Raw genomic sequence first — 25778 nt, forward strand, 5'->3', positions numbered from 1 at the left:
GGTTCAAGAAAAACCAAAAGTAAGACAGGTGCTCTTGATAGACCTGGATATTCACTGTGAGACTGAACTACAAGGTGTGTGATCATTCTGAGATCTCTCCAAATCCCACCACATTTGGGCAGATTTTTACATGTTTTTAAAAAGACATAAAATACCAATAAATTTTGCTATCTCCAAGGTAAGAAATGTCTGACAGGATCAGCCTCACACCTCACTGATGCAGACAGGCAGAAGTGCCCTGTACAGATGGAGTGCTGGATCCTTCCTACAGCTGGGTTAATCCTTTCTCTCCCTTTTTTATTTCTTATTACAAGCACATCCCAGATATCAATAGATCAGACTGCACTTCACCAGTTTCCCTCCAGAGCTTTGCCAGCAGTTTCCTGTCAGAGCTCTCCAAATTCCTAAGTCTACTTCTGATGCATTAATAAACTCAGATATTTGCTCTGATGCCTCCTGTGCATTTATTTCAAACCAACTGCAAACTGCAATGATCATGCTCAGAGTATTCTGTAACTAAACCCCTGCTCTGGCCACAGCAGCTCTCCACTGCTTTGGATCTCCCAAGGCCTTGGAACACTTGGATCATTCAGCCTGTTGGATTTTTATAAACTAAGAGTCCTAAAGGTTGATCTGTTCAGTTCTCCTCCCCAGTTACTGTACAATACTTCACAAGCTGTTGATATTCACAAATGGAAATATTAATTCATCATTTTGCATGTAAGACTTTATCAAGAGTTCAGCACAGCTTAAGCCCCACTTAGTTCTGCTTAAGTTCCACTCAGCCAAGTAATGCAACTTTATAATAAATGAAGCTGCTTCTACACCAACACCTATTATTGTCTTGCCAATTAAATAACAAAAAAATTAAAATTATCTTGAATTCATTTCTTTTCCATACAACACTAACAGTGATAAACTGAAGTAAGTGTGACAAAAACAGCAACAGATCCAGCCGAGTCACAAAATCTATATATAACTGCCAAACACTCCAGATATTTTCACAGACATATCCTAGGATTCTGCTCAAGAAGAGCCAGACAGAATAAAGTCCTTTTGGAAAAGGATCTTAAGGAACACAGCATTCCTTCCTTCAAAGCAGCTCTAGACTTTTCTGGTAAAGGCTGGTGCATTAAAATATTGAAATATCCCTTAGGTCTCACAGGAGAAAGAGCTCAGGAAATTGGCACCAGGCTTTTGTTCATGACTGGAAACTGGATTTGGAACTGGCCAAGAAAAATCCAAAGCCCACCTGAACTTGCTCCTAAGGAACATCTGTGGCACAACAAAACACATGGAATGGATGGAGTATGGAAGGGAAGGTTAACAGCAAGAATTTCAGTCTGGGAGTTACTTCAACCTTCCCACCAAGGAAAATCATTGAGACAGAAGACAAAGATGAGACAAGGAACCAAAACATGTAACACAGCCTTGGCAGTCTCAGTGGATTGTCTATTAGCTATAAAATTTCACTTCTTTGTGGTGAGCAACAGGTTCAAAAGCCTTTGAGTGAAAAAACAATTAAGAAGTCCTCCAACAATTAAACTGTGACATGGGAATTATCTCTGGGCATGATGGAAATAGGAATATTGAATATTCACTGTTTATTCTCCTTACAGTCCTCCCTTGCTGGGAGAAACCAAAGCAAGCAAAATCCCAGAATTATCCTTTCAGTGCACAAAGGAGGTGACAAGAAGGCTGGAGAGGGATGTTCACAATGGAGTGAAGGACAAGGGGGAATGGCCTTAAGCTGTAGGAGGGAAGGGTTAGATTAGAAACTGCAGAGGAACTCTTGACTCTGAGGGTGGTGAGGCACTGACACAGGCTGCCCACAGCTGTGGCTCCCTCATCCCTGAAGTGTCCAAGGCCAGGCTGTTTGGAGCTCTGAGTAACCTGGGAGAGCAGAAGGTGTCCCTGCCTATGGCAAGGGGGTGAGACAAGACTGTCTTCAGGGTCCCTTCCAACCCAAACCATTCTGTGAATTCCAGACAGTTTGGACAGGGCAGGTCAAGGTCAGTATCCTGAGTCTGAGCACTGAAGTCCAGAGATATCTTTGTTTACCCTTCCCCTCCTTTGTGTCAAGGCCTGTTTGTTGATATGAAAAGGGGGCACAATGTGAAAGACAAAGTGTGAGGACTTGAGACATTAAGGATGTCAGCAGCCACAGAGGAGATTCAGCATCCCCAAATCAACTATCAGTGCAGACCAATAATTAAAAGTCCACAGAAAACTGCACTGCTTGCTTTGTGGAAGGGACACACAACTACTCAGTACAGGAAATGTGAAGGGGTCAACAACTGCGTTTACTGTATTCCTACTCATTAACAAGCTGCCACAAGCTATTACATATCCACACTGTGCTACAGCAGCAACTTAAAACCATTAAAAAGTGACAATACCAGGAGTAAAATAACTGAAGGGAACAATTTATACATTGCCATAGCAATGAGGCAGTTGTGTGACAGCAAATGCACTCTAATAACACTGCAAATCCAATCTCTGTGTACTCACTTGACACTGTAGCACTGGAAGTGGCTGTCTGGATACTGAGGCTGGTAAGGTTCCTGACCCAGCACTGTCCCAAACCACCAGGCATCGTCAATAATGGAGCGGAACCTGTCGGCTGCAGCAAACACAGACACTCTGCTGAGAGCAGCATTTCACTCTGGGGCTGCCACAGGCCATCACAATAACTTCTGATAACTGTACTGCTTGATTCCTCTCCATAATTAAAGTTCTAGACTCACTGACATGTAAATCTTTTATTTAGCTTTAAAATAATAAAAGGAACAGAACAGTCTGGATACATAAATACAGGGATTGCCTTTATTTACATCTACTGCAGTCCCTCCAAGGTTCAAATTTCTGACTCTTGACCCTACAAACAGCACATGCAGCAATTAGCTAAGGACACATTTGTGGTTTCTAAACTGTTCAGTCCAGCACCCAGCAAACACTTACAGGCCTGCCAGTTCCTCTGCCGGGCTTCGTCGTAGAACTGACGCAGGATGAGGAAGTCGATGACATCGGGCATGTCGTGGTATCTGGATAGAAAAAATCATCACTCACGTGTGCCTCAGCGCTTTAGGAAGAAGAGAAACATTCTTAACCACTTTTCATGGAAATAAAACTGCACATACCTGATGGAAAATGATTTGTCTGTGTGTTTCCCAGTGGCGTGATCGATAAAGGCAAGCTTGAGGCAACACAACGTGGGAGGACCGACCTCGTATCTGATTCCAACAATTTTTACCAATTCCTGATCCTACAGGTAACAGCAAACAGCTTCAGCAAGTTCTGTCTCAGGGACCATGCACAGAACTGTTAGTTTAACATGAATTAAGCAACTGTACCCACATGCAAAATGAGATTTGAGATTTCAATGGAAGGCAGTGGGTCAGTCCTAGGATTTTAACACAGATCTTTCATTTGGCTTCCCACAGAGAATTCTGCAGACAATCTGATAATTGCACACACTTTCTCCATAGGGATACATTGGTAACCTCCCAAAGCCATGTTTTGCAAACAGAATGACAAAACTCCTCAGTCACAGGCTCTGTTACACACCCACAGAACCCTCAGTGCAGACCTACCCTAAGCACCACTTTTCTCCAAGGCTCCTTGTGTGGATTCAGCTCATAAATGTTATTTCTCCTCACTGCTTCAATGTAAGCCTCGTGCCCTTGTCGGAAATATATCACCTAAAAAACACCCCAACCAGCCCAAACAGTGAATGTTTGCCTGAATTTAGCAATCAGAACAATCACAAGCACTGGAAGGTTTTAATCCTTGCTCCTACCTCGTCCCCCATCTGAGGGACAAAGGGGGACCTTCGCAGAGCCGTGTCTGTGATCCACACTGGAGGGTGCCAGTCATAGGACAGCTCCAAGTTCAGTGGTTGTGCTGCAGCATCAGCCTTCAAAAATCAGACAGGATGGACATCAATTCTAAACAAATCATTCCATTTTGGTTTGGCAGACAACAGATTAACTTATAAAGGACTAATCTACAGTATTTCCAAACAGCATTAGCAGAATTCCTCCAAGGCTTTGTTTGAGTTGTAGCTGTATTTGTAATTCTAATATTAAACATTCCTTTCCTATCTGGAGATTTGAGTGAGCAAGTCATTATTACGCAGGCCTTAGCAGAAAGTTTTATAATTTATATGACAGTCTCAGTACCCAATTAAAAATTATTCAAGCTGCAAGAAACTGATTCTACTTAGAAGGAAGTGAAAGGATAGAGAGAAAAACAGAACAAATGCATCAAAATTACCCCAGGCTTAAAAAAAGAATTTGTTTGCTCCTTTATGACAGAAAACAGCTAACAGTACTTATTGTAACTGAAGGTAATTAATTTAAATTAACTTAAAAATATCAGTAGGTTAAAATAGAGTAATTATTGTAACTTATGAAAAAATTCAATAAATTAAAGCTAAGTATAAATTGCTACCAGCAATGTGACTGTGTCCCCTATGCATTAGACAGGTAAGTTATAGAGTCAAAGACCATCTTGTTCCATGCCCTGCCACAAGCATGGACTCCTTCCTCTATCCCAGGCTCCTCCAAGCCCTGTCCAAGCTGCCCTTGGATATTTCCAGGGACATGGCAACATGTGGAAAACACGACCCAATACCTCATCACCCTCAGAGTCAAGAATTCCTCCCTAATCCAATCCAACCTAACTCTGCCCTCCTTCAGTTTAAAGCCTCCCCCTTGTTCTATCCCTTGGGAGAAGTTTGATATTCTGTACTGATATATATTAAACTCTTTTCCCCTTTAACACCATCAACCTTGAGAACCCTTTTCACTGGGAAAATGAAAGCACTTTCACTGGGAATGCAGATCCTTCCCTACAAATCAGCAGATCCCTCACACTGGGAATGGTCTCAAACCAATCCCAGGTTCTGTGTGTGCTAACAGAAAGATCCTTGGCTGATGACAGTAACAATTATTTTAGCAGTTCCTAACGAAGACACCTAACCCCTAAGAGAGAAATGAAGATTGTGCAGAAAAAAAAGTGTGGAAGCTCTGTGTCAGGACCCAGGACACCCCTCTGGCTGTCCTGAGCAGCCCAGACCCTGCCAGGGGGCTCAGAGACCCTGGCACAGAGCCCAAAATGCCCCTGTGGTTTTGATTATGACCTGTGGAGCAAATTACCAACCTCAGATGAAGATCTGCAAGCCATGACAAATTAAGTAGAATGATAGTGAAGTTATCACAAGGTAAAAAAGTAGATTTTGGGGTTTTTAGACTGGGGATTCAGGGGACAAGATGGAGGGATCTGGGCGTGTCCTGCCTTTCCCCTTTTTCTTCCTGGCCTCCATCCTCTGCTGTGATGGTGGCACTTTTAGATTTGGTTTAGAGTAGAAGCTCACTGTCTAATATAGGTGATAGGTATTGGAAAGTAACTGTAAATATTGAACACGTAGTTTTTAGTATAAAAAGATAACATTGCCCCAGGGGCAGGCAGAGTGTCTGGACTGTCTTGCTGAGAGGACCTCAGCTGGACAGGAGAAAGAATTTTATAGATAAGGAACAATAAACAACCTTGAGATTGAGAGATGAAGAACTCTGACTCCTTCAACTGCCAGGCTGGGAAAAGAGACTTTCCAACTTTTCTTGGGGTCACTCTGACAAGCTAGAGGCCCCGACAGCCCTGGGGGCATCTCCTAAGCTACACTCCACTGGCTCCTTCCCCTGTTCCTATGTGTGAACAGAGGTGCTCCCGAGCCAGTCCCTCACCTTTGTATTGCCCCTGGAGAGAAAGCTGGACCCTGAATGTGTGTGTGTGCCTTGGCCCTGAACCACGCGGCCGAATTAAACATCTGTGCGTATCATACAAAAACCCTTTTTGCTTCCTTACCCTGCGCTTCACCAGCACCTACTCAGGCCGCAACAAAAAGAAAATTATACCTCCTCCTGCTTTTTAGGTTTGGGTTTTTTCCTCCTCTTCCTCCTCCTCCTCTTGGGAGGAGAGGATTTCTCAGCAGACACGTCGTCCTCGGAGGAGCTGCAGTAGCGCAGCGCGTTCCTGCGCGAGCTGCGCACCGGCGGCTGCAGGTTGATGCCGGCGTCCGCGATCCAGTCCGAGTACCTGCTCGAGGAGTCGCTGTGCACAGGGCAGGGAAACACAAACACAGCCCGTTGTGGTGTGCTGTAATGTCCCATTTTAGACTTCCGGGTCACTGCCCCAAGTGTGCCTGTACCTCTCTCCCTTCCCCCTTGCCCCCATGCTGAGTGAGTCCTGTCAATCAGGCTGAACATTCCAGCAAGGCGTCCTGTGGTTGGTCACGTTCAAAGGATGCCCCTATGCCCAGAGGTCATTGGCCTGTCTGGGTGTCATCTTCCCCTGAGACCCTGCCCCTCTCACCTGGTTGGTGGCTCACCTGTACCTCCCCTCCCCCTGTCCCTGAGCTTAAAAGGTGATCAGACCATGCGGTCTTGGTTCTGTTGGAGCAGGTCCTCACGTTCAGACCTCTGTAACCATGGAATAAACCTCTGGACATTAAACCCTCCAGCAGAATCCTCTCCTTTTTCTCTTCACCATCACCTGAAGCCATTCCTCCTGAGGTAACGGGGTTCCTTACAAGCCTGGACTTGTTCAGTGCCCAGCTGCAACCACCAGCAAGCCAAGGTATCTCTGGGGTGATACACTGCAGTTGCTGCCTTTGGCCCAGCAGCGAGGGTCAGACTGGCCCAGGCACAATCTAACTGGGAATATTGGGATTCATATTCCAGTAACAGCCCAGCTCTCACTGCTGCACAACGCTCAATTCACTCAGCAAAATACCAAACAGCAAGAGTTGTTGACAGCAACTTCAAAATCACTTTGCCTCTCTTGTAACTATTACTTCACTCGGAGCTTAACGTGAATTTTTGGGAGAATCCAGTAATTCAAAGTGTATTTCTTGAAACAACTAAAATCTGGTGAATTCTAAAATCAATAATTTTAGTCAAGAAAGTTGTGCAGTGGAATTCTGGACTTATTAGGAGCCCTCCCTAAGGAAAACATGAACCAAATGCTGCTTAAATTCTTTACACTTATTCAAATCTCAGCTACACATCCAGAGTGGATCTCTGAGTACCAGCATTCTCTCTGAGTATTTTTTATTTCTAGCACTAAAGAATAGTAAAAGAGTATCTAAAATAGCCACAAGGAAATGATTAAAAATTATCGATAACAGTTCTATATAAAACCAGAAACTTTTAAAAATTTAGATTTTTCAAAAAAAAAAAAAAAATTAAGAGTAAGGAAAAAAAACCCAAAAAATTCCCCAAATAAAATTGGGGGAAAAATTTCCAAAGTGAAATCTTTCATCCCTCCAAAACCAGACCAAAACACACTACAGAAATATTCCAGACTCTTATCTCTCTTTGCCATACAGCAAAAAACCAGAGAGACTTAGAGTTACATTAAAAATATAAATATTTTGGTGAAATGGAACAGTAAATAACAATATAATGTGTCAGTGAAGTATACAAATTCTGCCTTATATGATTATTATTATTAAATGATCACCTCAGAAGCACAACAGAGCTTTTATACAACTCTTAATTTGTCAAAATTCAAGCAAAACTCATTATGGCATATGATTCTTCACTTTACCTAGAACTATTACTGTTGCTTTTCTTGTCACTTCTCCACTCTTCCTCTTCATCAGAAGAACCAGAGCCCTCACTTTCTTCAGCTTCCTAAATTTAAAAATACAAACTCAAGCCAAATCCATGTTTTAAGGGTCTGGAACTTAAAAACATGTTGTCCATATTATCAAATTTTAAGAAGTTTGGTAAAAAGTTGTTAAAATGGAAATAAAAGTAATCAGGCCATGCAAAGTTCATAATAAAATCTGACAGGGAAGAATTTGTATTACAAAAGGAACAGATCAAGAAAAACAATCACATCTTCTCTCCACACACAACAAGGGCATGTTCTGTCACTATGATTTCTTTTCTATAATTTTTTATTAGTTCTGCAAGTTGAGGAGTTTTTTTCACCCCCTCCTTTTAGTATCAAATGATTGGCCAAGTACTAATTAGAGTATTCATGCACGTATTTAAATGCCACAGTAGAGATACACCAAAATACATTATGACTTTACTAATTTCTTGATTGTTGCTCATCAACTATTTGCATGAATACAATGTTTTAAATGTGTTTTTCATAACTGAGTCAGTATGATACAATGCTCACGTGTCAAGTTGTATTTTGCCAAGCAAAAAAAAATAAAAATAGGAGAGAAAATCCCATGAGATTTCAATTGTAGCTTCAAATGTTTGAATTAGTCCAACTGATTGTCATTTTCAGAGTAACAAAGCTGAGAGTCCTCTCCCTAAAATCTGCTCATACCCTGTGCAATGATACACTACAATATCAAAGTGCAATACTCACTGAACTTTACAGTCAATTTAAGGGATTTATTGTTTTTATACAATGAAATTCTTTATTAAGAGGAAAGGAAAGGAGAGCCCATTTCCAAGGAAAATCAGTCCTCATCTTATTTGCAAGATTTCCTAATCTCCTGAACATGTTCCTTTTGTTCACTGCTCCTCCTTAACAAAGTGACATCTCCAACAAGTCTGAGCTTCTCTGCTCCTTCTACTTGTCCTTTTCCAGTTTAAAATTATTTCCTTGTGGGCAAGGCAAGACAAGGGCAGTCCTATCACCCATTTACAGTCTGATAACACATCAGACACAACAAAAAGCTCCTGCTATCCACAAAGCCCTGTGTCGCCTCAGGTCAGAGCAACAGACCCTGTGGAGGAATCACATTTGCAAGAATCTTCAAAATTTCCATAGAAAAACATTAAAACCACATCTAAACTCCAAATGTCACCTGGAGCCAACCAACTGTCCATCAGATTTTTGAACATGGGCAGTGGATTTGGTTTAGAACATTCCCAGCAAAACCAGTTGAGCCATTTATAAAGTGACAGGAAATATTGTCTTGATTAATGCAACACAACACGTTTGAGATGTACCAACAATGATGATGCTTAAAGAAATACTTTTCCTGGAAAAAGGAGGAGTGGAGGTTTTTGCTTGCTTGTTGAACAGAGAAAAGGCACATCTACATGAAATTTCATTTATTGAGCAACTCAAGATCAAAAATCCAAACCCAGAGGAGAACTCACCTGCTCTATCAAGCCCAAGCAGTTGTCCCTCTCCTCCTCAGAAGACTCCAGCTGCTCAATGTTTTTCCTTGTTCTGTAGTTGGAATATTTCCGTCTGTGCAGTCGACGTTTGGATTGGATCAATGAAGATTCAGAGTCACTCTGATTTATAAGAAGGGAAAGGACAGGAGTTTAATAAAAATATATTTTAATAAAGAAATATTTTGCTGAATGCAAAAATTGAAACAGCATGATGAAGTTAAAACTCTCTTTGACAAGAAATAACTTGCAGGTAAGCCCAAAGTTTAAGATTTGATGTTACAAATTTAGGATTTATTAGTTGTTCTAAGAAATTCTTCTTTTTTTTTTATAAACTACTGTGACAGCTTCATTCACATCACTTGATAAATGTATTTACAGGATCAAGACATAACTGCCTACAATGTGCAATTATAAAAACAGAGAGTGGCTTGGGTTGGAAGGGACCTTAAAGATCATTTTGTTTCAAACCCCAGCTCCCCTCAGTAAAGGGGATCCTGCAGTTGAATTCTTGTGTCAAATTGTTTTGTACTCTAAGACACAGCAAATCAGGCAACAGGCTTATAAAAACAGCACAATAACCAATGTTTCCTTCTTGCCAATCTCTCCCACAAAACCAAAACAGGTGACAAAAAATGCACTTGAAAGGAGGGAGGTCTGAAGAAGTTTCCCCACACACAAAATATTGTTATCTAAAATAAAATGACAAGGAACAGCAACATAACCTGTGATTCCTCAAGCACAGGACCTTGAATGCTCTCAGTGTTTCAGCAGGACTTGCATTAACTGAGTAACTGCAGCCAAACCAGAACAGCCTGAAAGCCACCCTGCCTGCAGAAATTACTCCCAGATACCTCACATAGAGGCAGGCAAGACTGAAAGCAAAAAGAATTCCAGGTATCCATAAAAATAAACCAAGCCTTGTCCTGCAGTAACTGGGAGCTGAATCATCAGAGTCCTTGGAAGACCATTCCAGAACCCTCTGCTTTCATTTTCCACACCACCATTTGTCCTTGGGCACAGAGTGCTCACTTTTCCAGAAGCTGCCACGTACCTTTTCCAGTGACTCAAGTGACTTTTTATTCTCTGTTGCATAAAGATCTCTCTCTTCTTCTCCTTTTGCAATCCGATATTCTTCCTGTTTCCTACAAGAAAGACATGAAAATCGAATTCTGCACCTGTTTTGACAATGCTGGTCTCTTTGAGGATTCTCTCTCACATCCAATTCCATTTAATTTTTCATTTCAGATGTTATTGGTGCTCAATTAACTCTAAACCATCCTAAACCGGTAAAAAATATGGGTGCTAAGAAAGTCTTCCTTCCAAACATCAAAATATAATTTACATTTTCAACCTTGTTTTTAATTCACATTTTTCCATTTGCAATCACTCTACCTCCCAACACTGGGAATGCTTCTTAAAACCCTCAGAGATGTTGCAGCACCTGTGGCTGCAGCTTTAAACAGAAATGTTTAGCTACTAATTCTCCTTTTCAGAGATCAATACTGACAGTATGTTGTGGTGTGTGCAATAGTATTTTTGAAAGCAACTGGTTTAGCATTTCAAGGGGTTACATCTCATCACCTCCAAAAGTCTCACAGAGAGCACAGTCCCACCCAATCTTCCATGGAAATGATTTCAACCTGTATCTTTTATTTTGGAGGAAGCAAGAATCTAGGTGGCCTAGCTGGCCTGGAGATGACTTAAAATATTGAAATAAGGGAGAATCAAGGACAACTTCCTTTTCTTCTCATTGAATGGACCTAACAATGATGAGTTTTTAGCACATCTGCCCACAACATTGAGCTATTCCAACAGCATCCATTCTACCTTTGATGTAACAGCACTTAATTTAGACAATCAAGCTGCTGTGCTGTCCCTAGTGCTGCTTTAAGTTGTAGCTTTTATGTTTTACAGATTCCGTACTGGATTAGTGCATAACTCTGAATTCTATATAGAATGCTAGTTAGCTCTCTTCAATTTTGGTCAGAATAAACAATCCTCCTGGGCCTGAAACCAAGGTCACACCAGCTGCCTCAGGCCCTGTACAGTATAAACAAAAGTGAATTTGGGGGAGAAGCAAACTAGTGGGATAGGACTTCATTACCTGAAGCTGTAATTGGACAATTAATCTCTGATATGCAAACAGACCACAGTTATATCTGCCCAAAAAACTCGTGACCATCCTCCATGGTGGACATAGCCTTTGCCAGGCTCTTGCACTGCCCAAGAGCAGTTGGGGGTTGAACAAAAGTATAAACAAAAATTAATTGAGGGAAAAGCAAACTAGGGGAATATGACTTCATTACCTGAAGCCTTAATTGAAAAATTAACCTCTGATATGCAAATAGACCAAACTTTTATCTGCCAAAAAAACGTGTGACCATCCTCCATGGTGGACGTAGCCTTTGCCAGGCTCTTGCACTGCCCAAGAGCAGCTGGTATAAACAAAAGTGAGTTGTGGGGAGAAGCAAACTAGGGGGATATGATTTCATTACCTAAAGCTGTAAGTGGACAATTAACCTCTGATATGTAAATAGACCAAAGTTATATCTGCCAAAAAAATCTCGTGACCATTGTCCACGGTGGACGTAGCCTCTGTGAGGCTCTTGCACTGCCCGGCTCTTGCACTCTGCCTGGCCTCTGCTCTGGGCAGCCTCTGCAGGCATCCCCTGCAGGCTGCAGACAGACCTGAGCAAGCTGGGGGGGATCTCTGGCACCACCACCCTGCGCCTCCAGGCCTGCAGGTCCCTCTCGGTGGCCATCTGGCTGCGGGGGGCGTTCTGGTGCATCTGCCGCACGCCCTCCACCTGCCCGCTGCGCCGCAAACCGATGTTGGGCGGGGACTGGATGTCCAGGCTCGGCCTTCTGAAAGCTGAAACACACAAATTGTGGGAATCTATAAAATCAGAGGGTTAGCATCTTTCCATTATCATAATCATGTAATGAGACTGATGCTGAAACAATAAATAGCTTCTAACACTTTCCATAGCAGTCCCGTCCTGTCTGCGTCTGTAAATAAACTGTCGGCACCAACAAATCAAAATGGTTTTTGTCATGCTGAAGGGAACTGGAAGATTCTTGCTAAAAGATTAAAAAAAAATTAAAAAGAATAATGGCTGTATTTTTGTCTCTAAGTATGTGACTTGGAGCCTTCAGTGATGCTTTAAGTTTTGAGCTTTTCTATTATTCAGATTCTGTGCTGCTTTAGTGTGTGGGGCTGGGTTCACATTCAGGGATGGTGAGCTCTGTGCACAGAGCAGGGAGACAAAACAATTCCTGCCCCAGCTGGGCACCAAGGACAAATGAGCCAAATCTCAGCCCAGGAGCACAAACACCGTGGGCTGGAGAGAGAAAAACAAGCAGGGTGGGACTGCAGGGCTAAAGCTGGAATGGGACAATGAACTGCAAGGTGCAAATGGAGCAGAACTGATCCCAGGGACAGAGCCCGTGCCCGGCCGTGCATTTTGGGGCCATTTTGGTTCATCTTGGGTGCAGCCCTGGCTGGGCTCTGGTGCTGCCCAAGGTGCATCCATGGAGGAGATGCTGTGAATAAATCCCTGCTTTATTCTGGAGCTCTGCCCAGCCTCTGCTCTGGGGCAGCCTGCACAAGGCATCAATTCTGGAGGCTTATGTGTCTTGTAGAAAACACAGAGATTACACAAAGTACTTTAAAAATTGTTATTTCTGATTGACAGAATCACAGAGTCATTCAGGCTGCAAAAGACCTCCAAGATCCAGCATTTGATCAGTGATCACCTGGTCAACCAGACCAGAGCACTGAGTGCCACATTCCAGTGGTTTCCCTAACACTTCCCAGTGGAAGGGTTGTGATGTGATAAAAGGTCTCTTCTGAACTATTTCAGACAGCTCTGAGGCTGCTGAGGCTCTAAGAAGCACTTTTGCTAGAGCTGAGCACATATAATAAATATATAATTATGTATGAAAATATGTATTTTTAAATCTATATTATATATCTACATAATTAAAACTACAAAGACACAGCCTAGGAAAGTATCTTGTTTCAATCTCTAAAGAAGGGACAAGGGAAAGCAGCTTGAATAATGGCACAATACTTACTCTGCAGAAAGTAAGGAATGCAAAAATAACTTACATTGACAAACATTTGCAAAAAAATCTATTGTATACATTTTGCATGTTATTAATGACCTTTTCCTTTTAAAGTGAAAGGCTTTGTAATTAAATCACAGGAGCAGCAGTGCTTTAATGAATAAAAATAACCAGGTATCACAATGTTAAAGGAATCTCAGTCCCCAGAATTATAAAGAAGTTCAAACCTGTTTCAGTATTTCACACAGCACAATAGAAACAGAGACAGAACAATTAGTGAAGAATTTGTCAGCAGTTCTAACCTCTCCTGGGTGTTCCCTCCCCGTTCTGGGGGCCACTTGGAGCAGACTCTTGATCAGCTGCAGTTCTCTGATCCTGTTCCAGCTGCAGCTGTCTGATCATCCCATCCAGAATGCTGGGCTCCAGGCCTGGCTCATCCTGGTCCACTGTCTGCTGGCCAATCACCTGCTCCACAACTTCTCCATCACCTGTAAAACAGATCAAATCAATGACCTTATTCCAATTATTGATTCCAAATATGACATTTATGGAATGTACAATCGGTTTGTGAACATTACTGCCCACAGAAAAGAAATGCAACACCCATTTGAAAAACTAATTTTTTTTTCTTGTTTAAATTGTATTTACTGTAGGATCTTCCAGCATCTTTAGAGAACATAAATACAAAATATTAAGTGAAAAAAAGATTATTTTTAAATTGATGCTGCCCCCTTAGAAACCAGTGAATAACCTACTTCTGAATGTGGAGCTTCAGTGACATTTTTACTTGTTGCTACATACCAAGCTGAGGAATCAAATGTTCAATGAAGTTATTCCAATTATTGATTCCAAGTAAGACATTTATGGAATGTACAATCAAACAGTTTGTGAACATCGCTGCCCACAGAAAAGAAATGCAACATCCTTTTGAACAACTGATTTTTTTCTTGCTTGCTTAAATTGCATTCACTGTAGGACCTTCCAGCATCTTTAGTGAACATAAATACAAAATATCAAGGAAAAAAAAAAGTCTTTTAAAATTATTGATCTCCCCTTAGGAACTAGAGCACAATCTAATTCTGGATGTAGACCTTTAGTGACATTCTTACTTGTTGCTACATATCCAAGCTGAGGAATCAAGTGTTGAATGAAATTATTCCAATTTAAGACATTTATGGAATGTACAATCAAATGGTTTGTGAACATCACTGCCCACAGAAAAGAACTGAAAGTCCATTCGAACAACTGATTTTTTCTTTTGCTTTTTCAAATTGTGTTCACTGTAGGACCTTCCAGCATCTTTAGTGAACATAAATACAAAATATTAAGTGAAAAAAAGATTATTTTTAAATTGCTGCTGCCCCCTTAGAAACTAGTGAATAACCTACTTCTGAACGTGGAGCTTCAGTTGACATTTTTACTTGTTGCTACATATCCAAGCTGAGGAATCAAATGTTGAATGAAATTATTCCAATTTAAGACATTTATGGAATGTACAATTAAATGGTTTGTGAACATCACTGCCCACAGAAAAGAACTGAAAGTCCATTTGAACAACTGATTTTTTCTTTTGCTTTTTCAAATTGTGTTCACTGTAGGACCTTCCAGCATCTTTAGAGAACACAAACACAAATATCAAGGAAAAAAGAGTCTTTTAAAATTATTGATCTCCCCTTAGGAACTAGAGCACAACCTAATTCTGGATGTAGACCCTTAGTGACATTCTTACTTGTTGCTACATATCCAAGCTGAGGAATCAAATGTTCATCTGCACAATTCTCTCTTCCTGGCACCAATCTTTGATATTTTGTGGGATGAGGGTTTCCATCCACATCCACTAAGAAGGGAGGGGGCATGAGGTGAGGGGCCTGCTGGGTCTGCTCATCCAGCACGTAGTTGTTGGAGTCCCGGATCAGCGGCCGGTAGTCAGTGTGGAAGAACATCTGATCAGGAATCTAAAAGGAAATTGGATTTTTATGTCAGCAAATTGGGGAAAAAATATGCTAAAGAACAAAGAACAAGCACTAAAGTTCCCTAAAATCTACTTAAAAGTAGAAGAAAGGGCAACTTGTCAATTAGAAAGAAGATTTATGTGTAACTTCAGTTAACCTGGATGGGTTTTCAGTACTGTAACTTTTGATTGTGGTTCTTGCAGGCAACAAAATTCTTTCAGAAAACAAAAAGCTGAAGTAACTTGATGCAAAAGGACTGTTTTACACTTAAAAATAATTATCTCCATTCTGCATTTCCCCTACAATTATTAGAATCACAGAGTTGGAAGGGACACACAAGGATCACCAAGTCCAGCTCATGAGTGGCCCCAAAGTTTCCTTGCAAGGAAATCTTTGGCTAAAGCTCAACACCAGCTCAAATTAAAGTTTTCCTAACCATGATTTCATTCTTTATCTATATCCACCTGAAGTTTTTTCTACAACTGGAAGTCCATGAGGCTGAAGGAAAATGGTTACATAACTATTAGATCACAGTCAGAATGTTTGCTTCCAGCAGTGATGGCAAAGATGAAGGGAACAAGTTTCAATTTCAGCTGAGAATGCAGAGCAAGGAAAAAATAATTCTTTAAAATGACACACATGGAACTAGAAATGCAACCCCCACAAAATGGAGGGGAAGTGAAGAAAAGAAGAAATGTGTATTTATCAAAACAAAAAGGAGGCAGGCTGATAAATTCAAAAATTTAGGATAGGTTAAATTGTTGGATCAATAATTTATTTTTGCTTAATTTAATCAACTACAGTGAATTTGGGCTTGAGTGAGGAAAGGCCTAAAGAACTGCAAGATAAACCAGGGGAAATGAGAAACAGAAGCATTTTTGAGGTTGAACAATGAAAGTGAATTAGCTGTGTCCAAGATGAAAATGTGTTCCAGGAACATTCTTGGGAGTACTCCCATGGCAATGTTGAGACTTTGGGTTTTTTCTGCTCTGCCAGGATCATATAAGCAAGACAATTTACAGACACCAAGGAATCCATTACAATTGGATCTTCTAACCACACAAATAAATTTTTACATATAAACTTTTAAATTAATTAATGTAATAATGTAATTTTAGTTAGCAACTCCATACAGAGATGTGATAAAAAGCTGAACTTACCTTTTCATAAGGCCTGCTACAGCCAAAGCCAAATATCAGCAGATGTCCATGAGAATCTGTGCATGCAAAATGCTGCCCATCTGGTGAAAACTTACAGTCAAAAACAGCTCCATGTCCCTGGCCCTCAATCTGGATTGAAGGAAAAAAATTCAAGATTATTTGACCATTTTTTCAGAGCAAACCATAAGCATAAAAAATTAATTACTCCATGCATTTCCCTAAACACTTCCAATTAAGGCCCAAATAATTTTGTTACTTCAGTATATTTCTTCCCCTTAAATTTAAGTCCTGAACCAATTCTAAAATATGCACTAGAAGCTATGAAAAGTTACTATTCAGAGAATAAAATAAAGAAATAAACATGTTTTAGTGAGGCTTTTTAGCTGTCAGCACACTGCTTGAAATAAAGTGGAGCTAATATAGACTGGCTTTGTCAAACAACTTTCTAGACAAGAAAAAGAACTTAAGAATAAAAGAAGCAATTCTTTATTTAAGAACTTAAAAAGAAGCTCTTTGCTGTTGACAGACCAGGGAAAAAGGATAAAAAATTTATATGAACATTAGATCAGAACCTGAGTCTCAGAGAAAATAACCTAATTTAAAGTATTAATGATGAGCTGTCAAATGGAGCCCTCAAGCACTGTGCCAAAGGATATTAAGATTATTATTTTTAATCCCGTGGAAAATAAAAGTGTCTTGAAACAATGGCCTAAAACAGAGCCTTTTAGATGGCATCTCACCTCAGCTCAGGAAAACAATTAATATGAATGAAGTGTACAAGGATCTTCAGTAAAAAGAGAATGTAAAATCTGCAATAATCAGGAAACTCTAAGGTAAAAAGCTCTAAGGAAAAAATTAATTAATAAATTTTGCTGGTTAAGGTTTTCCTGTTTGGTTGGGGTTATTTTTCCCCTAAAGATGCAAAGATGTGAATGTTGGTGGCAGTTCCTTAAGCTGGTAGTGAACACACTGCTGTGAATAAATGGTGTTTAAAGAGGCTCCTACCATTATCTCACCATTATCTTACCATTATCTTACCATGTTAAAATAATGTTTTGTTTTGGTGCCCTTGGTGATGTCCCAGATGAAGATGTTGCCATCATGGCCTGCAGAGAGCATTATCCTGCAGTCAAAGGGATGGGTCTCCAGCACAAACACTTCATCTGCATGGCCCTGCAAAGGGAAACTGCACAGCTCAGGGAAAAAGGGAAATCCACAGCAACAGGATGTGCACAACAGAGCCCAAAGCCTCTCTGGGAAATTAAACCCCAGGCAGCCACAAAGATTTCAACATTCCAAAGGTAAAAATTTTCTACATTCAAGCAAGAGCTGCAGAAATATGAAGCTCTGCCAAAGGACGGTGAATTATTCAATGGGTGAGTTACTGCACAAGAATTTTATTTATTCCACATTTATTTGTTCTTTTATTGACAGGGAAAGTCCAAATCTGGAGGAAGCAGCAAATTTTGGTTAAAAGAATTCCAAGGAACACTCCCCTTGCTGTACCATCCATACAGAGCTTTCAAGATCAATCAGCTCTAATTCTAAATTCAGCATGCACATGGCACTGCAACTCCAGGAAAATCTTCCAAAAGAAGGAAAATCCCATACCACCAAGTCATGGAGCAGCTGCCCTGTGCTGGAATTCCAGACTTTCAGCAGGTGATTATTCACAGCTGTAACAACATAGTTGTCATTTTGGTTCCAGGCTATCATGGTTACTTTAGGCTTCATGAATTTGTCTTCTTCTGCACAAGTGTCACTGTTTGAGAAAAGTCAAACAGGTCAGAGATGTGTTTTGTATTTTATTTAGCCCATTGCTACATCATAATACAATAATCAGACAACAGAAAGGAAGTGAAGAATTAAATCTGGGTTGAAATTTTTGTCTGCAAAATCCTTCATTTAAAGCAAATCTGGATTTTTAAATTTTAAAGGACTTGATAATCTCTTTCCCATTTGAGAAGCAAGGCAAAAAGGTTTTCCTTTTTCATGGAATCTTGGCTCCTCTACAATCAGAGTCCAAACATAAATCCTGCAAAATTTTGGACTTTTTACAGTCAGCTTTTCCAACTCACTGATTCCCAAGCCAACCTCTACATTAGCTAAGCAGTTTTTAATGAGTCCCAACAGAAACCCAGGAAAGATAACACTGTGTTTTAACCTGTCTATTTCCTTATTCCCTCCCTAAAATACATTTATAGGTTCTGTAACACTGCCCCTCAGCCCTTTTCCAGTCAATCCAAGGAATAAGTTTTCCTTAAAACACCTTCACATGGGATTATCTTTATTCATTTACAAAGACTCTGAACTACACAGCCACACTGAAATCTCAACTATTAATAACTCCTCCTTTGTAAAATCAGGTTTCTTTCATGGTCTTTGTCATCACAGGAAAAGCCTGAAATCATCCTCCAATCAAATGGTGCATCCAAGGTTTGGCTTTTTATTTAATCACCTACAAATCATTTAATCAAAATCTCATTTAATCAAAATCTCATTTAATCAAAATCTCATTTAATCAAAATCTCATTTAATCACCTACAAATGCATTTCTGTTCTGTGTCTGTGGAAGTTTACTGAGCTTCTGTACTCCTGTAAATCATTTCCCCTTCAGGTTTACCCAACACCATAAAACAATCTGATTTTTATCTGTAATAACATTATTCAGACTGGGTGCCATCTGCATTTCATTCATTCACTTCTTTAAAAGCAGAAAATGGGGACAGTCAGGAAGATGAATCCTTGAGGAAAGCCACCTATTCCGTGTCATGACCTCTCCTGCAAATAGGTCACCACCTACTTTATTTGTACTAACCTAAAAATATTTCTCCCCTGACACACCAGGTGTCAGACTAAACCCAGAGAGAGAAGTTAGATTCTTTCTGTCACTTTTTTCCCCTGAAAAGAGGCAACAAAATTAACTTGGTAAATCTGAGAGCTTTCTGAACACTTAGGAATTTATGGAAGCACTGAAACTCAGCAATTATTACAGAATCACAGAAATTCAAGGCTGGAAGAGACCTGTAAGATCATCAAGTCCAACCCATGCTCTAACAATTCAACTAGATCATGGCAGCAAGTGCCACATCCAGTCTTTTTTTGAACTCTTCGAGGGATGACTCCACCACCTCACTGGGTAGATGATTCCAGTATCTGACCACTCTTTCTGTAAAATCCTTCCTCCTTAATTCTAGCCTGTATCTCCCTTGGTGCAGCTTGAGATGTGTCCTCTTGTTCTGTCTGTTGTCACCCGGAGAAAGAGACCCCAGCTGAGCACAGGCACCCTTCAGGAGAGACTGACCCCAGCTGAGCACAGGCACCCTTCAGGAGAGACCGACCCCAGCTCACCATGGCCACCCTTCAGGAGAGACTGACCCCAGCTCAGCATGGCCACCCTTCAGGACAGACCGACCCCAGCTCACCATGGCCACCCTTCAGGAGAGACTGACCCCAGCTCACCATGGCCACCCTTCAGGACAGACCGACCCCAGCTCAGCATGGCCACCCTTCAGGAGAGACTGACCCCAGCTCAGCATGGGCACCCTTCAGGACAGACCGACCCCAGCTCAGCATGGCCACCCTTCAGGAGAGACTGACCCCAGCTCACCATGGCCACCCTTCAGGACAGACCGACCCCAGCTCAGCATGGCCACCCTTCAGGAGAGACCGACCCCAGCTCAGCATGGCCACCCTTCAGGACAGACTGACCCCAGCTCACCATGGCCACCCTTCAGGAAGCTGTAGAGAGTGATGAGGTCGCCCCTGAGTCTCCTTTTCTCCAGGCTGAACAACCCCAGCTCCCTCAGTCGTTCCTCACACAGCTTGTGCTCCAAGCCCCTCACCAGCCTCGCTGCTCTCCTCTGGACACTCTCAAGCATCTCAAGGTCCCTCCTGAAGTGAGGGGCCCAGAACTGGATGGAATACTCCAGGTGAGGCCTCACCAGTGCTGAGTACAGGGGCAGAATGACCTCCCTGCTCCTGCTGGCCACTCCATTCCTGATACTGGCCAGGAGCCATTGGCCCTCTTGGCCCCAGGGCACACTGCTGGCTCATATTCAACCGATTACACCACCAGAACACTCAATTCACCCCTCCCAAGACCACAGAACTCGAGCAGAATTCTGCCCTCACTCTCACATGTGAGTAATTGAGTTGTTCAATCTGAATTTCCACAAAGGAAACCATGGGATGAACAATGAACACTTCACCTACCCCAGCAGTCGATCAGACATGTCCAACAGGATGCTCCTCCACTCTGCCTGCTCGAAACGCCAGATCCGAGCTGTGCCATCCCTGCTGCCACTGATGAACCTGAACAAGGGTTAAAAATTCACTCATTTATCCTCCAAAAAATCTGCTTTAAAGCAGGTTTAGATTTAGACAACACCACAACATAGATTTTGTAGTGGAAGAGTGATAGAAATGAAATCTTATTTGTGTTCAAGAGAATTCTTTCCATTAAGTTTCTTTCCAGGAAAGCAGGAAAGAGTTTTTCTGAACTGGAAAACTGAATAAAGTTGTCAAAATATGAAGAACAGAGAAACAAGTTCCAAAGTTTAACTCAATTCACAAATTCATCCTCAACTCCTCCTCAGTACAGGATTTTAATGTATTTTAATAGCAGAGTTTCAGATACTGAAGTAGAGGCAATAACAAATCAGATGAAAAGGTTGCAATTTATTTTTTACTATTTTCACTGATTTTTTCCTATTTCCTATACAATACTCAGGGAAATTGAAAGGAAAGGAAGAGATCAGATGAAAAGGTTGTAATTTATTTTTGACTATTTTCACTGCATTATTTCTATTTCCTATACAAAACTCAGTGAATTTAAAAGGAAAGGAGGAGGAAAAGGAGATTTATAAGGCCACAAACACATTGGGTACATTAAAAAGTTGCAAAATTTCTCCAGGTAAATAAAACCCAAGCCAGGCAAAAAATATCACCTAACACAGATCAACAGAAACTGAAGTTTAATTATGCTCCTGCATCAGTGCAAAATTCCCCTTCTCAGTTCTAAATAAGATTTTTCTTTACTGGGAACATTCAGTAACAGATTCTTAATTCCAAAATTAAATTTTTTTTGGCCATATTTCAGCATTTTTCAACATACCTGTCCCCACCATTAGAAAACTGAATGCTGTCAACTTTGTCCTGTAAGAAAAAGTAGAGTTTGTTAGAAATTTTATTTTTTAAATAGGAAATATATTTTTTTGATAATTGTGAGTTTAGTAAAATCTGAAATAATGAAAAAATAAAATGTTGTGTTATTTTTAAAGAGTTTTAACTGCACGGCAAACCAAGTCCAAACACTGTCCAGAATTCACTAACCATTAATGTATCTAAAATGCAGCTTTTAAAACCTGCCTGAAATAAACATGAAGGATTAAAAGATTAAATAACCTGGTTGACAAGTGGATCATATTTAAATATATTTCCAGCACCATAAGTCAACTACAATGGTGACAAGTCTGTTGTTCCTACTCCTGCTTACATTTTCCTTAAAATAATAAACAATAATTCACTTTTATCACAATAAAAACTGCAGGAAAAACATATATCACACTTTGTCTTAGAGAGAAAAAGTAAAAAATTAAATACTGATCAAGCCTTATCAATGCAACAAAAATAAAGTCAGATTTTGTAGTAGAGGAAGCATTAAGGCAAATAAAATTAATTAAGAGCATTGCTAAAAACCCACTCATAAAATCATCTTGTGATTTCAATATTGCTTCCAATGACTAATTAACTAATTACTTACAGCATGACTTTCCAATTCTGCTATTTTCTCAGGTGTTTCAGAGCCAAAAAAATACATCCTGATGACGTGGTCAGTGCTGCCAGTTGCTAAGAACATCCCACCTGTGAAAATCAAGCAATAATTAATCTGCTGTGGAAGAAATGGAAACAGGTCACCACCATTGCTCAGTGGCCTGGTTTAAATTAAAAAAAAACCCCACAACTATTTGGAGAATGGCACATTTTTAATGCTCTTCCACTGACACACATATGTGGAAGGAAATCCCTTTGTTGCCCCAGGAAGTGTTCTCAGCCATAGTAAAAATCAATTGGTGTTACAAAGGTTTTGAAATAAATCTTTAGGGCAAGAGTGGAACTTTTAACATGAAACTGCACTGAGGAGCCTTCAATGGTGGGGAATAGGGCTCTGGGTAATCAGAATGATGTAGATGACTCTCACTGTAGTCTGGGCCTCAGTTGTGCCAGTGAACTGCATCAAAATTAGGCTGAAATGTGAGTAAATCAGTCAAGTGAATCACACAGGGTGAGCACACCAGGATTTAGCTGAGGGGGCAGAAATTCCAACATCTGCATCTAAGTGCTGTCAAAAAAACAAAACAAAAAAAAACCAAAAAAAAAAAAAAACACCTCCCACCAAACAAGCAAAATGTCGAAAACAACCTCCCAACACAATCCAGGGGTCTGTCCTGACAATGCTAACAAGCTACACTTTGATTTGCCTTTTATTTCTGAAAATCTGCTTTTTATTTCTGAAAATGTTCAGATTCTGTAAATCTGAAATTCCCATGAACTGAGTGAAAGGAAACTGCAAGGCAGGAGTGAAGCACATTAAAGATCCAGTTCTGGATCCTTAAGAGGGGAAGATCTTTAGGAGAAGATCTTTATGAGAAGATCTTTATGAGAAGATCTTTCTTTAGGAGAAGATCTTTATGAGAAGATCTTTCTTTAGGAGAAGATCTTTATCCCTGGCTCTGGGTCAGGAGCTGCTGCTGGCAGGACCCACCTCCACTGCTGCTGTGGGGTGTCAGAAAACCCATTTTGCCAATCCTTGATATTGCATGAGGGAATTAAACAAAAATAAAAACTCCACTAAAGATGGGTAGAAAAACCCAGACATGAGGTGGCTTTTACCTCTGTGAAATCACCAATGTCTTCAACAGTTTTTCACTGTTAGCTAAGGGAATCCTCCTGATTTAATTATGGCACAGCTAGCAGGGCACAACTGTGCAATTATTTCCTCACCACTGCAGGATTCCTCCATGTTAAAGCTGCCACAATCAGGTGTTACAAGAAAGGAAAGAAGAAATCCCAAGGCTGAATCCACCTGACTTACCCACACTGAAGGAAGAACAAAGCATCTGAACCCCTGGCCTGGGCTTCTCTGTGAACTTCACTGGCTTGGTGCTGGAAAAGAAAAGATGTTTGAAATAGGTCCCAGCACCCAAAACTTGGCTTTTAGCAACATTTCAAAGCATAAAGGGATGTTTCTTTAAACATGGATCACTTTATACCATGATGGGGCAAAACACCAGACACACACTGAGCTCTTCCTGGCAGTAATTAATTTTTGGGGTACAAACAAAGAGTAATCACAAATGAACATTTCCAACTATCCTGCATGCAAGTTCTGTAAGAAACATCCTAAAACTACAGGACTGCTGGAAAACCAACAGCACCACCAAGTTTTATTATATTTTCCAACATATTTACATTTCCAGCCAGTCCTGCTGTCCTACTTTTGTACTTTTACTGAAGAAAGAAATTCTTGCATTTCCCAACTAATCTCTCAACTCAATGGAACAACATTAATTTGTAAAGGATACAGTTGGTGATGCTGCTTTAAAATAACCATTGAATACATGATTTGCACAGCATTTTTATAACTCAGTGGAGTCAAAACCACCTGATTTGTTTCACTCAAGCCCCAGAATGGCATAAAGGTTAACAACAAACCATTCACATACTTGAATTTCATGGAATCTGTATCCCACTGCCAGAAGCAAACAGTTCCATCTGCCCCAGTGGAGACCATGTACCTCAGGGAGCCTTTCACCATGGGGCTGAACTGCAGGGAGAGAAGCAAAACCACACACACAAACAGAGATTTAACAATTAATCATCACCTTCTTAAAAAAGTTCATGTAAAAGCTTGATTTAGTTTGGATTTTTCACCTCAGACTGCTGGAGCAGTTGTTGGTAAATCATTTTTAGTGTTTACAAAGAATATCTCCCCTAATTTAAGGTAAGTTTGTGGTCTGTGTTTCAATTACTGTGTTAAAAAATCCCAGTTCCTTCAGTGGTTTGGGTTTGATGTTTCCACTGACCACAATCATGCACTGAAAATCCTGTCAGTGAATGAAATAATGAGCACAGCAGACTGAAAAAAGGGAAGTTGGAATAGACAGGTGTAGTTTACAAATCATTCAGCAGAGCATGAGATGTGAGATGGTTTGAATGTGTAATTTAGCATTAGATGTAATTTTATTAATTTTATGGGAATTCCTCAGAAAAAATCCTTTATGACATGGATTTATTGCTATGCACAGAGCTGCCCTTCAGAAAACTTTACATACACAATTTGTTTAAATTGTTCATCAATTACTGCATTGGAAAGTCATATAAATTGTACATAGTACAATTATGGTATTACTAAGAAAGCCTAAATTAAAAATTCACAAACTGCAATGAAAGAAGTACCATAAATATTTAGATATTAAAAAACCAAACTAAAAATGCAATGAATGCCACAGAAAGTGCAGGTATGAAGATTACTCTCTGAGGCAGCATTTTTGAGAAAAATTTAAAATTATTTGTTTGTACTGAGCTCCACAAGCCACTCTTCACCTGCTGGTCTCACTAGAAAACACCCCAAACCTGGATAATGAGTTACTAATTTCTGTGTTAATTAAGGAATTTAAACTCAAACTGAATCCAAAGGACACCAAGAGCACATCATGTATCAAACCACCTTCAAATTTAAATACACACATTACAACTTCTGAAGTAACTCCTGTTTTGGAGATTAAAACAAATACCAACATCCCAAAAATTGTAGGAATAATATACAGGATCAGAACACATTCACACAGAACAGCAAATCATGTCTCCAGTGAGAGACAACAGGAGGACAGGAGATTTCTCAGAAATTCCCTCTTGTTCCAACAACTCAAGTATTATCAAGTATTATTTCACATCAAGATCAACACAGTGATCTTGATGTGAAAAAGAATTCCTGTTAAATATTTAAAAATTCCAAAGAGACAAGGAATTTACTTGTTTTCAAGCAGGTTTATCCTGTGATTTGACATGAATATTTACACATTCAGATTTCACTACTCCCATAGGCAGCTCCAGAGAAAGAATTTCAGTTTTTAACATGCAGGAACACTTCAAAAGCCCAATACCTGCAGGGAGGTAATGGAGCCTGTGTGCCCATGGAGGACAGCAACTGGAGCACAGGTCCTCAGACACCACACCCTGATCATCTTGTCACAGCTGCCAGCTGCAATCATGGTGTTCTCATAGTTCACAGCCATGTCAGAGATCTCTGCTGAGTGTCCTCGTAAGGTGGCGAACAATCTGCCATTGTGGGTGGACCAGATCTTCACCAGACAGTCATCTGAGCCCTGAAGAGAAATATTCATTAGGGACAACTTCTGACCTTTAATTACAGCAAACTG

The 25778-nt window shown here is 40.4% G+C and overlaps 1 protein-coding gene across 1 annotated transcript in view; it reads right to left on the reverse strand.

Annotated features, from left to right (window-relative positions):
• The window catches only part of BRWD1 (bromodomain and WD repeat domain containing 1), a 50125-nt gene that overhangs the window by 18700 nt on the left and 5647 nt on the right, over positions 1 to 25778 (reverse strand). Inside the window, exons 8-28 of the mRNA XM_063180825.1 lie at positions 25503 to 25724; positions 24063 to 24163; positions 23432 to 23502; positions 22100 to 22200; positions 21452 to 21492; positions 20551 to 20649; positions 17947 to 18097; positions 17374 to 17508; positions 16336 to 16464; positions 14953 to 15178; positions 13526 to 13711; positions 11844 to 12027; positions 10207 to 10297; positions 9135 to 9275; positions 7609 to 7694; positions 5916 to 6111; positions 3800 to 3916; positions 3594 to 3701; positions 3141 to 3265; positions 2962 to 3044; positions 2512 to 2623 (exon numbers count right to left, since the gene is read on the reverse strand). Of these exons, the coding sequence (XP_063036895.1) occupies positions 2512 to 2623; positions 2962 to 3044; positions 3141 to 3265; positions 3594 to 3701; positions 3800 to 3916; positions 5916 to 6111; positions 7609 to 7694; positions 9135 to 9275; positions 10207 to 10297; positions 11844 to 12027; positions 13526 to 13711; positions 14953 to 15178; positions 16336 to 16464; positions 17374 to 17508; positions 17947 to 18097; positions 20551 to 20649; positions 21452 to 21492; positions 22100 to 22200; positions 23432 to 23502; positions 24063 to 24163; positions 25503 to 25724 (2705 nt within the window). The remainder of the gene's footprint in view (positions 1 to 2511; positions 2624 to 2961; positions 3045 to 3140; positions 3266 to 3593; positions 3702 to 3799; positions 3917 to 5915; positions 6112 to 7608; positions 7695 to 9134; positions 9276 to 10206; positions 10298 to 11843; positions 12028 to 13525; positions 13712 to 14952; positions 15179 to 16335; positions 16465 to 17373; positions 17509 to 17946; positions 18098 to 20550; positions 20650 to 21451; positions 21493 to 22099; positions 22201 to 23431; positions 23503 to 24062; positions 24164 to 25502; positions 25725 to 25778) is intronic.

Source organism: Melospiza melodia, chromosome 2 (genome assembly GCF_035770615.1).
Source record: "Melospiza melodia melodia isolate bMelMel2 chromosome 2, bMelMel2.pri, whole genome shotgun sequence".
In the NCBI taxonomy this organism is placed as follows: Eukaryota; Metazoa; Chordata; class Aves; order Passeriformes; family Passerellidae; genus Melospiza; species Melospiza melodia.